The 12,973-nt window shown below is 42.9% G+C and overlaps 1 protein-coding gene and 1 pseudogene across 3 annotated transcripts in view; one reads left to right on the top strand and one right to left on the bottom strand.

Moving 5' to 3' along the window:
- The window catches only part of USP16 (ubiquitin specific peptidase 16), a 351,578-nt gene that overhangs the window by 186,941 nt on the left and 151,664 nt on the right, over positions 1-12,973 (top strand). For all 3 annotated transcript variants that reach the window (XM_086934020.1, XM_086934021.1, XM_086934019.1), the window contains exons 8-9: positions 506-639; positions 3,013-3,100. In XM_086934020.1, coding sequence (XP_086790146.1) covers positions 506-639; positions 3,013-3,100 — 222 coding nt within the window. The remainder of the gene's footprint in view (positions 1-505; positions 640-3,012; positions 3,101-12,973) is intronic.
- On the bottom strand, positions 8,172-11,910 carry LOC147696928 (homeobox protein Hox-A9 pseudogene; annotated as a pseudogene).

Genomic DNA, 12,973 nt, shown 5'->3' with positions numbered 1-12,973 from the left:
AGGATGGCGCACTTACTTTTAAACATATTCATCTAAAGCGCAGCATGCCACCATTGCTAAAAATAAATACACATTTTTTTGGCCTACAATTTACAGACTTTTGTTGCAATTGGTGTTGAAATATTTAGCAATGCCAATAGCTCAAACTTAATTAATGCGAGACCTATTGCATTGCAAATGCTTGTCTTAAGCCAGGTGGGCTATGCAACAAGACTCTTAGAATTCTGCAGCGGGAATTCAGCCTACTATTGGCCACTATTTTGCTGTTTGCAAACTCCAAAATATTGACTCATATTGGTCGACTGTTTCTACAATTTGCTGACATTTCTCCCATTCCTAATTATGAGACGTGAAACGACATAAGGGATATTGTCTTAGTAATGTTTGCAGTGGGTATTTGCTAATGGTACTTGAGGTGGTGATGAGTGAAGTCGATGTAAAATTTTTGTGTCCATTTTATGAAAGTTAGGTGGTATTGAAAGAAAAATAATAACTCTCTTTGCAGGAACCGTTGATGATAAAAGTGGAGCAGCTGCCAGGGTCTCTCACATCGTCGATGTGTCAGTTTCTCACTGATGTAGTGGAGACAAAAAATGGAACAGTCACACCTAAAGAACTCTTCTCTCAAGTCTGTAAAAAGTGAGTATCTGTTCATGACAATGTGATGAATCAATAAAGGGACACTTTGAGATATGGGCTTTATATCAATAGGATTATTTTTAAAAGTCACACCCAGTAGCACATCTACATATTGCTTGAGTAAACCTCTTTCTGACGCCAGATTATTTTCTCCTGACTGATAACTTTAGTTATCTGATTCATCGTAAAAAACATTACCTAACTTATGAATATCAACAGTTTGCAGACACTCATTTCAATTTGTTTATAATCTGAAAAAGTTAGAACGTATTAGCCATATAATGTAAAGTCTGTATCAGAATTCGTCTTTATTTATCTGTCAATTAAAAAAAATAAAAATCAAGATAACTAGCTTGAAGGAAGTAGCTCGGCAAAGTCTAATGTTTTAAACGTTACTGTTAAATACATTTGGATACATATTTGGTGCTACATGGGTCAATTCTACATTAATTGCAGTAAATGCATTTATATTTTTAATACGATACTGTCCCTAATTTGAAATTAAAAGAGGTAAAAATAGGGTCATGCAATCAGAAATCCTTCAGATGAAGCAAACTCTATAGAGAAAACTCATCTAAGTAATAGAGTTATAATTTGTCATAAAATAGATAATCCAACCATAAAACTGGTGGTTGGTTCCCTAATTAGAGATTTATGTTCATGAACTGTCTAACTTATATTGCTGTGTATTGCCGTACAGTGGAGCTTCTGTTTTATTCAGAGGGGCAGTATTAAAATGTGGTTCTTTGTCATTACAACCATTTTATGGCACAGAAAGAACATTGTGTTGTAAAACCACTCACAGCTATTCCAATTAAATTGCCAATTCTACTCCTAACTCTAAACTAATCCTTAAAACATAATCCTATAGCTAAACATAGTCCTATATTCTAAACCTACACCCTATTTACTTTCAGTTCTGTTATGTTCTGTATTTTGCATAATATACACTTTAGTAGAATATGTTTCTAATGATTTAAATTAGCTGTCTGTGCGGGCACGTTAAATAAGTGGGACTTGAACCCTAATATGCTGGGCCATCTTTATACTCAAATTTGTTGGACCAGTTGCTGGTATCTTTACCTGCAAAACGAAGAATATTGTGGTTGCTGAAGCGTGTATTAAATATATTTCCATGGAAGGAAAGCTAAAACAATTGTGTTAAATAGTTTAAAATAAAATAGTTATAGCTTGCATTCACAGCAATTGTTTTGCCTTTGTGATATTTTGATTCACAGTTTGTTAGCAGGTAGTTTATTCTTTGAGAATACACTTCTGCATCTGGAAACAAAGCCCCACACCCACCCAGCAGCGCTCCCATGGCTCGACTTGCTTACGTTCCTGCTGTTATACCTTATCTTTTGACTTATTTCGAAGGCCATATGAGTGTTCTTCTTAACCCCTTCCATGCGGCCGCGATTCCCCTGCTGTGCTGTAAACAACACGAACAGGGGCGGGCCGTGACGAACCCCAGCCGTCATCAGCACACGAGCACCGTAGTGCATGACGGCTGGGGTTCGTCATCAGCATGGAAGGGGTTAAGGTACACTGTTTACTTGCATTAGATCTAAACCCATCACTTTTTATGGTGATCAGACTATGTTAATGTTATTCATTCCTTGGCTTCGTGTAGACACTGCCTTGATTTCTTGAGGCAATAAGATCAATTATTAAATCATTACTGTCTATGGCCAAGTCATCCACTGGCACTGGTTTCCTTAAAGTCTGGCTTGATTTCATACTATTCTACTTAGTTTTTGTTCTCCCTATTACTCTGTACTAATGGGTTTGAAATCAGGACATATCAGAACTCGCCACAGAAGCACAAGTCCTTTTCCTCCATAGAAAGCTTTTCATTTCCTCTATCAAGATACATTTGAAATTGAGATATGAATCCATCTTATTCACTCTGAAAGCTGCTGCCTTGAATCACAACTAAATCAGAGGTGTGCTGATAGTAGACTGGACAACATATTATTTGATAAGACTTCATGCTTTCACAGCATTGTTAAGCATCCATTTTATTACTCTGTGGGCTAATGTAACCACTGGAGGGACCTGTGTTTGACTACATGATCACATGTTTGGATCCTTGCTGACCCACTCAGCCTTTCATCCTCTTGAGGTTGTTAAAATGAGTGCCATTGAGTTGGGTAACATCTCCCACTGAACGTTATGCGTGAGATTTACAAATACCCATGTTTTATGTTGTGTGTTTTTACGTATAGAAGCATGGTATGTCTTCAGTTTTTCTCAAGTGTCAACAAACAATTTGAAGTGTCCTGTCGTCTAAAAGATCAACTCTTTACAATGTATGCAACGTATGTTTCCAAATCTAGAAATGTATAATAATAATATATTTTATATTTAAAGAGCAGTACGGTTTAGAGGATATCAGCAGCAAGATAGTCAAGAATTACTGCGTTATCTGTTGGATGGCATGAGAGCAGAAGAAATCCAGGTAAAACATAATTTCTAAAGTAGAAAATGTTTCAGAGATAATGCTTTCATCACATACTCAAATAGGTTATTTTCCTATTCTCACTCTTCCTTTTCAGAGTAGTGTCACTTTTACAGTAGGTGGGTGATAAACTTTTATAAGTGGTTTATTGTAAGTTATTAGTCATGGGTGTTACACTTTGCACCTTCACTCCCTTCTAGTATGGGTTCGCAGAGGGTGTTTCAGTACTGCTGTATGCACATTGATATTGGCTCTATGTGACTGGCTCTGTTACCTTACACAATTATGTAGTCATTAAATAAGTGGCAACTTTTCTTAAGAACTATATCAGCAACCATTCCTGTACAAGGCAATTGGAACAGTCTTACAAGCAAATTGTCAGATATTTTATTTGCATCAACAGCAGCCATTATTATATTCATTCTAAAAGTGTTATTAGCCATAAAAGTATATTTAGAGTTTTGTTATAGACTAAAATATTATTAAACTTGTAAACTCTATTGAGCAATGTTGAGCCATACATCAGAATGCACCATTTAACAATGTTCTTTCATGAGCTAGGAGCTCACACTGGATCTGCTAGGTGTAATCCTTCTGATGGTCCTGGGAAGCTGTTCAATGACTGTAGGGTTCCTAAACCGAGTTGCTGGAGTTTTAGTTTGTGATTGCTCGTGGCCCTTTCTCTTGGACTGAGCAAGCTGTTGCGTTTCTGAGGAAACACTTAGTGAGGTGCACTTGGGCTAAAACAGGGGCACAGTTGTTGGAGTAGGTGTGGAAGCTCTGAACAAACACTGTTGTATGGTATTGGACAGTACCACCATTCTCTATCCAGATGGATGGCTCAGCCTGCAATGGGATCAAGTGCCACCTCCTCCCCCTTCCACCTGCTATGCAACCACTGGGTAGCGAGAAGCGATGCATTAGGTAGGTGCTGTATATTTTTAATAGGACAAATGTTGATACAGCCCTCATTACAATGTTTTACATTCTGGGGCATTGTGAGGACTGACCTGTCGTATGGGCTTTACGCACTAAGAGCGCTGATTTTGCTGGTATGGAACACAAAAGCCAGGCCAGTATCCGCTTTGCCCCATTTTTTTCAGTGCCTCAAAATTTAAAGAACCGTATCCAAGCAAGTATTTGCAATACTCCAGGGATGTTTGAAACTATACAGTTAGTCCAGTAATGCCCCAGTTGGCAAACAAAGACTGGGGTAATACTGGCATAGGTGTGATTCTTTACGTCATTGTGCTTTATGAAAATCAGCCTAGGAATGTTGCTCTACATTCTAGGGCACTCTGGAAACAATACAGGCTGTGGTGTTTGACGTAATGGGGATTTGTAGACAACAACTATGTGCTTATCTACTGGTGCATTGTAAAAACTCCCTAGAAATTGTGTTTGACTTGCGAAGCATTGTATGGGGTTTACATTGTAAGGCCATCTGAAAACCAGCATTAATATTTTGTAATAATCAAGGGCCTTCTGAAAGCCTTGTTGACTCTAATAGTTTACATGCAAGTATAATTTGGAGTTATTTATTCAGCACTGGAAAAACCGTATTGAGAAAACTGGCCTTGCCATCATATGTTCATTAACCCCTTCGATGCTGATGACGAGCTCAGCTATTACGTGCTTGGTGCACGTAATAGACACCAATAGGCCAAGTAGTTTCAATTATTGTGCCCAGACACGGGTGCGATAATTGAAAGCCTATGGCGGCGCAGGATGCTGTTTGCCGCTCAAATAAACTTAATCTGCGAACTGCTGGTTCCGCGAGGAATACAGAAGTGAGGCGATCATTTAGAAAGTTAGCAGCACGCTGTTATAAAGTACAGAAGAAACAGGTGGCGTTTTGCACTAGTTTTGCACTATGATTCTCAGACTTCCTTGGTTATGGTACAATCTGCACCAACGTTTGCACCGCCTGTGAAGGGTAAAAAGCAATAATCTCACTGACAGATAGTCACTATCACGCGGTCAGGCCAGAGGTTGGTGCAAATTTGCCCTGCACCATTACAAGTCCACATTCCAGAAATGAAGGAGCGAAATCTGTAAAATCCGGACCCGATTCAGTACTCCGTCTCCTGGATGACAGTCACCGCTTTTGAATATGACGTAATAACTGTCTTAGTTTTGTGTATAATAAACCGTGACCAGAGCCTGTTAAGAACATTATTGTTTTCAAAGAGAAAGTCCTCAAATGGGTACGTGCACATGGTAAATCCGACGGATTTCCAGTGCACAATTACTCATGTTGCACCATTCTATTTTTATTTATGCACATTTTGCAGCAAATAGAAGGCCTAAACAAGTGTACCAGGGCCCTATACGTGGAGTATGATTTGTAAATACTCCACAGCTTTACTGGAGAGGAAACTTGCGAACATATAGAGTACAGCATACTTCCAAATTAAAACTTTTCCAATGCAGTCTTTAGTAAAAGTTTTTTCAACCGTGTGACTGTGGCGTGACTGTGCTACATACCTTCATTAGCATTTGGGTGCCCCTGAAAGCAAGCTTTCTTATGAGGTCATCGTAAAATATACATAGCATGCAAAAATGTTTACAGAATTCAGATTTAAGCACTTTAGGCCTCATAAACGGTATATAACACATAAACACAATTGCTCACAACACTTAGTACTATTTAATTGTAGATGCAGTGCCATTTTCATCAACGGCAGCTCGTGCTGATACATTCAAGCATAGTTGGGGTCAAAATGGGGGGGTCTGTGATGAAGCCAGTAAGGCGCCCCCTGAGTTCAGGCAGTGCTGGCTGCCTCGGATAATCCCTGCTGTTGCACGAGTCACTTGAGTTATTGACTTTCAGCCCTTAAGCCGCCTGGAGACTTTTCTGAGCCAATGCGTTTGGCACAAAGTAGTACAGAGCTGATAGGAAAGCGTGGTGCAGCTCGGGCAAAGGAAGGCTGCTTTTGGAAATTAAAATCGCTTATCTGGGAGACAGTGTGCTCAGACCTGGCCCTGCAGCCTGCGATCCGGCGAGAGAGGATGGGTGGTTAGCATGCCTAGTTTGTGCTAAGGTCTTCGGAAAACAACTCAAAGTTGCAAAGTTTTACCCTTCAAAACTTTGTGTGAAAATGGTGACTTTTGGCAGCAGTTCATGTCGCAAATACAGAACGTACAGAAATAAAATGCTGCATACATTTGCCATTGTTTAATTGCAGTAAATATTACTTCGCAGTGCAGTGAAAATTGTTTTGCAATGCACTGAAAGCCTTTGCAAAGGGGCAAATTTAAATTTGAAAACTTCGCTTGCTTCACCAATCTTAAAATCATTATCTTTTCCTGCGTAAAATAGTTTGTAAACCTCTAATTCATGCATGAATGCGTGGAAGGGAGACTGGGATACCCACGGAGGTTGGGCACTCTGAAAGCTTAGCAAAGGTAACACTTCCAATAAAAACCACCAAACGTCATCAACTATGCAGGGTCTGTTCTCCGTGGTAGCGCGTGATTCCAGTTATTACATGTGTCACGGCAGTTCAGTTTAAGGGCATGGGAAACCAGCATTTGCAATGCAATAGGTCTTGTATTATGAAAGTTTGAGCTTTTGGTGTTGCATTATTTAGCAATCCCAATAGCTCAAACTTTAATAATGCAAGACCTATTGCATTGTAATTGCTTGTTGTATATGGGTAAAGGCCAGTGTACATTGCTATCTTCTGTGTTTGAACAGCCGCAATCTGCGGCAGAAAAAGGCCTTTTACGTACCCCATTCCACAAGTGACCATCATCACAGATACCTCTCTCTGCCACTGGGATGACGCATCTCTTTGATATGATAGTTAACGGTCTCTGGCCACCCCAGCATCAGGAGTTTTGCATCAAAAATCTTGAATTCCTTGCTTTCCAACCAGTCCTTAAAGCTTATTTAAGAGCGTTCAGGGTAAAGTAGTATTGATCAAGACCAACAACATGACCCCCATGTATTATCTTCAGAGACAGTAGGGCACTTACGCCCCAAAGCTGTCCGCACTGGTGCAGAAGATTTGGCATTAGGCAATTTATCAACAGATACACCTTTCAGCAGAATACCTCCAGGGAGTGGACAACTACGTTGGGGAACTGCTCAGCAGGATGCACCAAGAAATCCACAAGTGGGAACTCAATTTACAAGTCCTATACCCTGACTTTCAGAGGTGGGAACATCGGCAAATCGATATCTTTGCCATAAAAAAAATACCGCAAAATGCCAAAGCTTGGCCTCCAAGTTTCTACATCCATAGTCCATGGACAATTTGTATGGTTGAACTGGTCGGGGATATTTGCCTATGCTTTTCCTCCTCTCCTTCCATATGTAGTCAGCAAGCTACAACAAACACCTCCCACCCTTCTCCTGGTAGCCACAATGTGGGCCAGACAACTGTAGTTCTTCACCCTACTCAAGATGTTTGTCACTCTGCTTAAGAAGCTCCCCAACAGGCTGGAGCTTCTCACTCAAAAGCAAGGCAAAATTAGAAATCCAGACCCCAGGAAGTTCAGTCTAGCAGTCTGTCAAGGAAGGTCTTATTTGGTTATTTGAATGTTTTGCGGAGAAAGTATGGATGTTTTGAAAGAAGCACGAAGGCCTGCTCGCAGCAAAATGGAAAAACTTTGACCACTAATGTAACTCCAGGAGTTTAGACCGTCTTAAACTTGCTTTCCAAGACATTGGTATTTACTTCACCTTCAAAAATCAGTTTTCGCATTCAAGTCCATACACCTACATCTTGCAGCCATTGCTGCATAAATGCAGAAAAGAGAACATTCTTTGCTTTTCATTATTCATGTTGATAAGGCTTTTATGGAAGGCCTTAAAAGAGATTTCACATAGAGTGCTGCCTGTCCCACTATGGAACCTTAACATATAATGGGTCCCACCTTCAAGTCATTTTATTCCTGTCCTTTGCAGTGTTTTTCCTGGAAAGTAGCTTTCCTTCTAGCTATCATTTCATTAAGGCGCAATAACTTGCAATCCCTCACCTTGGAGGAACCCTTTATCCTAGTCCATAAGGGTAGGGTTTCTCGCAGAAGTGATCCAAAATTTCTTCCACCTTAATCAAACAATTCAACTAGCAGTCTTTTTTTCCTCTCCCAGACTCTGTAGCTGAGAGAGCTCTTCACACCCTAGATGTCAAAAGTGACTTAATGAACTACATTGACATAACGTAGCCTTTTTGCAAAACTCAACTGCTTTTTGTTGCCTTTGCTAAATCTTGTAAAATACACCCAGTTTAAAAATCTGCCATAGGTAGATGTATCGTTAAATGTATGTAGACATGTTACCTTTAAGAAAAAAGGGTTCTCCCCAGACCACATTCTATTGGGAAGAAGGGGGGTAACCATGCCTTTTTAGGGAATATTCCCATAGCAGAAATCTGCAAAGCAGCTATATAGTAACTCCATGCACCTTAACTAAACACCACTAAATTGATATTCTCGCCCGTCAACAGGCTAGAGTAGGCCAAACTGTATTAATAACTCTGTTTCAGACATATTCATCATCCACTCACAAGCCACCTCTTAGGGGAGTACTCCTTTACAGTTTATGCAGAGCATGTGCATCTTGAGCCACACATGCTACTAATTGAATATGTTACTTACACTGTAAGCACCTGTTCGTACCTTGTAGTGCTGTAGATCCACATGCACTCTCCTCCCAGGGTCAGTGTCTTGTTTGCACATCTCTTTAACATTAAATATTTGCTTTATTTTTAAAAGCCATTTGCATTGTCACCACTTTCTCACTATCAACCACTTCATACTTACACCCATCTGCTGTACGGAAAACGAATTATGAAGTCTGTACCCATGCACATTCCTAAAGGAGGTTTCAAATCATATGTTGTGACTCGTAAGAACTTCTCCAAAGAAAATTTACTTATAACGCCCGAGCCAAGCACTAGATCGTGGAGTATGCTGAGTATGTGAATTTATAGCACCACAAGCTACGAACAGATGCTTACAGGGTAAGTAACATATTCCTTATTATGACCTCTTTAGGGCTTTTCCTATGGAGAGACACCAGTCTCATGGCAGCTAATTTTAATGGCTCCTAAATACTGTCTGACACAGTCGATAAGCCTATGGAAGCCAATTCATAAAAGTAACAAACAAAGGTCTATGAAGGATGCGCTGCTGTTTATGGTCACTTTAACTACGAGAGTCCGTGAAATCCATACCTTCAGCATAAAAGAGACTTTTCTTAGATTCCACAAAGACCGGGTCACATTGTGAATGAAACCCCACTTTATTCCTTAAGTGCACTCCAATATTCATCCCAGTAATTAGGCAGATCTGAAACCTTGGCTCCAGAATCAAACCAACGAGGTAGAAAGAGCACTACACACCTTACACATTTGCATTGCTTTTATGTATTACGTTGACAAAACCAAAGACTTTCACAAGTCTCGATAGCTGTTGGTTGCATTTGGACATCCTCAAAAAGTCAGTCCCTTCCAAGAAAGTGATAGTTTAATGGGTAGCAGTGATCATTGCCTTCTGTCACTCAAAAGTAGGTCAATCTCGACAAGGCCCCTTAATGAGTCCTCAACCAGAAGCACTTAACTTAACAGCTCTCTTCCCATACGTATACTAGACATTTTATAGGGGTTTATGGTAATGAGATTTTAGCGTTCAGGGAAGGGTAGACTTCAGGGATAGTAAGACATTTTTTGGGTTTAGGGGTGGTAGTAAGATTTTAGGGTTCAGGAAAGGATAGTGTTAAGGGGCAGTAGGATTTTTTTAGGGCGGGTAGTACTAAGTGGAAGTAAGGAGTTTTTTGAGTTCAGCATAGGTAGGTGTGTAGGAATCGTAAGGCGTTTTTAGAGTTCAGGTAAAGATAGTTTTAAGGAGTAGTAAGGGATTTGGGATAGGTACCCTCAAACTCTAGTAAATACAAGCAGAGATTCTCACCTGCAGAAACTGGCAGGTACCACTACCTCATATCCTGGCCTCATTTACCTGAATCCCCAATAGCAATTTCAACAAAAGAGAGCAAAATGTGAGTTATGAGGTATCCTTGACTTCAACTTGTCGCTTATGTATGTATTTTCTTTTGGAGGGCAGACCTAACGAATCATCAGAGTGACTGTATATTAATTGCTTCTCTCTCTTCACACTTAAGCCCAGCCACGAGGTCATCGCAGCACCTTTGTGAGGTACTCCAAGTGTCGCAAACAACACCAAACCTCTCCCCACGTGTTCCACGTTATGAAAGCAAATTCTACCAATTATGCATAACCAAAGAAAACAAGCATTTACAATGCAATGGTTTTGCCTTTTTGAAAGCTAGAGCTATTAGCATTGCTCTTGACATTATTATTATTATTTTTTTTTTAACATAAATAAATGGCTTTGTCATTTACAATGCAAATAGCTTAATCTCTCGCAAATGACACACACAAACACCCACAGAGAGCCCCCCCCACACACACAGAGCCCCCCCACACACACCCACACATATCCCCCCTCACACACACCCACAGAGCCCCCCCTCACACACACCCCCACAGAGCCCCCCCTCACACACACCCCCACAGAGCCCCCCCAACACACAGCCACACAGAGCCCACCCACACAGAGCCCCCCACACACACCCACACAGAGCCCCCCCACACACTGCGAGCCATGGGCAGAGAGAGACACACACAAGGATTAGAAGGGGAATATAAATGCACAAACCTTTCATATAGACCCATTATGGACACACACATACACACAGAGTCACCAGCACACTAGACTCTGTGTATTCACAAACAATAATATATGCATTCAAATACGTAAGCACACGCGCTCGCACACAACCTAAACCTTACACACGCGTGGATCCTTACACGCACGTGCAGACACACACCCTCACGCCTAGGGACACAATGTGTGTAACTCGTGTTTCAATCCAGGGTCTGCATGAGTTTCTCCCGACAAGGTCATGCGTGTGGTTCAATGCATGCCTAGGCCAGTGCTGAACTCCCGGTAAGGGCAGTGTGGCAACAAATCGTGACGTGGAGATGTTGCCAATACACATGTGTATTGTGGCGAGATATGAATCTACGTCGCTTTGAGCGCGACAATGTGTCACCTTTGTGTCGAGTTGCATTGTCATCTAAATGTAAAGATAAATAAAGTGAGAGAGCAGGTTTGTTTTGAAAATGGCTTGCGGTGCCCCTCCAGTGTGCAGCAGCGGTAGGTGGGTGTGTGCACTTACTGGGGTCGGTGGCGGGCTTGTACCCGCTGGCCTCGCTCTCCGCAGCCGTCTCCGGGAAGGTCCCCTCTCTGCCCCCCTGCTTGTTGGCTGGGGAGGTCCCGTAGTCGGACAGTGAGAGCGTGTGGCTGTCAAAGGTGGTGCAGTCCCCGCGGCGGGCGCCTTGCAGAGGCTCGGGCTTGATGCCGCCGTAGTGCCTGGCCGAGGGCAGGCTGGGGAAGGAGAGGCCCGAGGGCACGGGCTCCAGCCAGGAGCGCATGTACCTGCCGGCCTCGGGCGCCTAGGGGTGGTGATGGTGGTACACGGTGCCAGCGCCTCCTGCTGGGTGCACGGGGTTCCAGAAGCTGCCGAAGACCGGGCTCTTGGACTGGAAGCTGCAGGGGGTGAACTTGGCGTGGTCCGGCAGCCGGCCCGGGGGTGCCAGTGGGCCCAAGGCGGCGGCGGCCGCCGCTGCATACCTCGACTGCACCAGCTCCTCGCTGTCGTGCAGCAGGAAGGAGTCCACGTAGTAATTGCTGAGCGGCCCCGAGGTCGACAGACTCTCACACGACAGACTCTCACACGACAGAGCGGGACCTCCAGTAAAAAAAAATTGAAACTGCATATTTCATGTAACAACTTGGAGGCAGCGAGTAGTACAGTCACCTAATAAGTTGGAGGCAGCGTGCCCGCCCATTGGCCGTCACGTGACTGCGCAGCAGAACAATAACGTATAATCAGTCCGCAGTCTATTAATGGGTCAGTGTTTTCCAGCCATCATTTTTTATAGCGGCAAAGCCATATGTTTTTTTTATATGCAAAAAGGGGATAGCTAGAGTTATACGGAAAAGTTTTGTTTGAATTGTGGCCAGCCGAGATTAAAAGATCACATCTAGACACGGCTACCCTTTTCCGAGCGGACAGAGGCGAAGAGGAGATCACGGGTGCCTTTGCCGGCGGGAACGGGCATTGTAGAGCAAAGCACGGGCACCAGCGGGAGGGGGGCGGGAACGGGGGCCGGAGACACGGAGAGCGGGAGGGGGGCGGGGGCGGCAACGGGGGCCGGAGACACGGAGAGCAGTAGAGGGGGTGGGAACGGCCAAAAAATAAAAGCAAGCACTCACCTAGACTTCTTCCGGGTGCCGTCAATGCCGGACCAGATTCGGGGGCGTTCCCAGCTTTCGGCTGACGTAGCGTGACGTAGCCAAAAATTCTCGGGAACGCCCCCGAATCTGGTCCGGCATTGACGGACAGGCCCGTCTTCCAATGGCTAGCCTCCATTTATGGAGCTAGCCAATGGAAGACAGGGGCCGTTCCTGTCTCCCCTACTATACTCATTAGGTTTTCGCCTGCGCGAAAAACCTGGCAAAACCTAAAAAGTAGCCATTTTTGTGACTACCTGCAATTGCTTCGAGGGGCTTTTCAGTGCTGTGAGGTCAGGTACAATTAACACAATGCAACATTAGGCAGTATAATATAATACAGGTAAGGGTAATTTGTTGGAGACATAGAAGTAGTGCAGTGAGCCAAAGAATACAGCAGTATGAGTGCAGTCATTGCTAAAACCATTGCATGCAGAGGCGAAGGAGAGAAGGACTGACAAATCTTGGGTTTCGTCTGAGTCAACACAAATGCTTCATTGTGGCTTTGTTGTTTTTCTAATACCTGATGGGGTTCTTCTTTAAAGT

Source organism: Lissotriton vulgaris, chromosome 8 (genome assembly GCF_964263255.1).
Source record: "Lissotriton vulgaris chromosome 8, aLisVul1.2, whole genome shotgun sequence".
Taxonomy (NCBI): Eukaryota; Metazoa; Chordata; class Amphibia; order Caudata; family Salamandridae; genus Lissotriton; species Lissotriton vulgaris.
The sequence above is the reverse complement of the archived record's forward strand: the minus strand, read 5'-3'. Positions and strand labels throughout refer to the sequence as shown.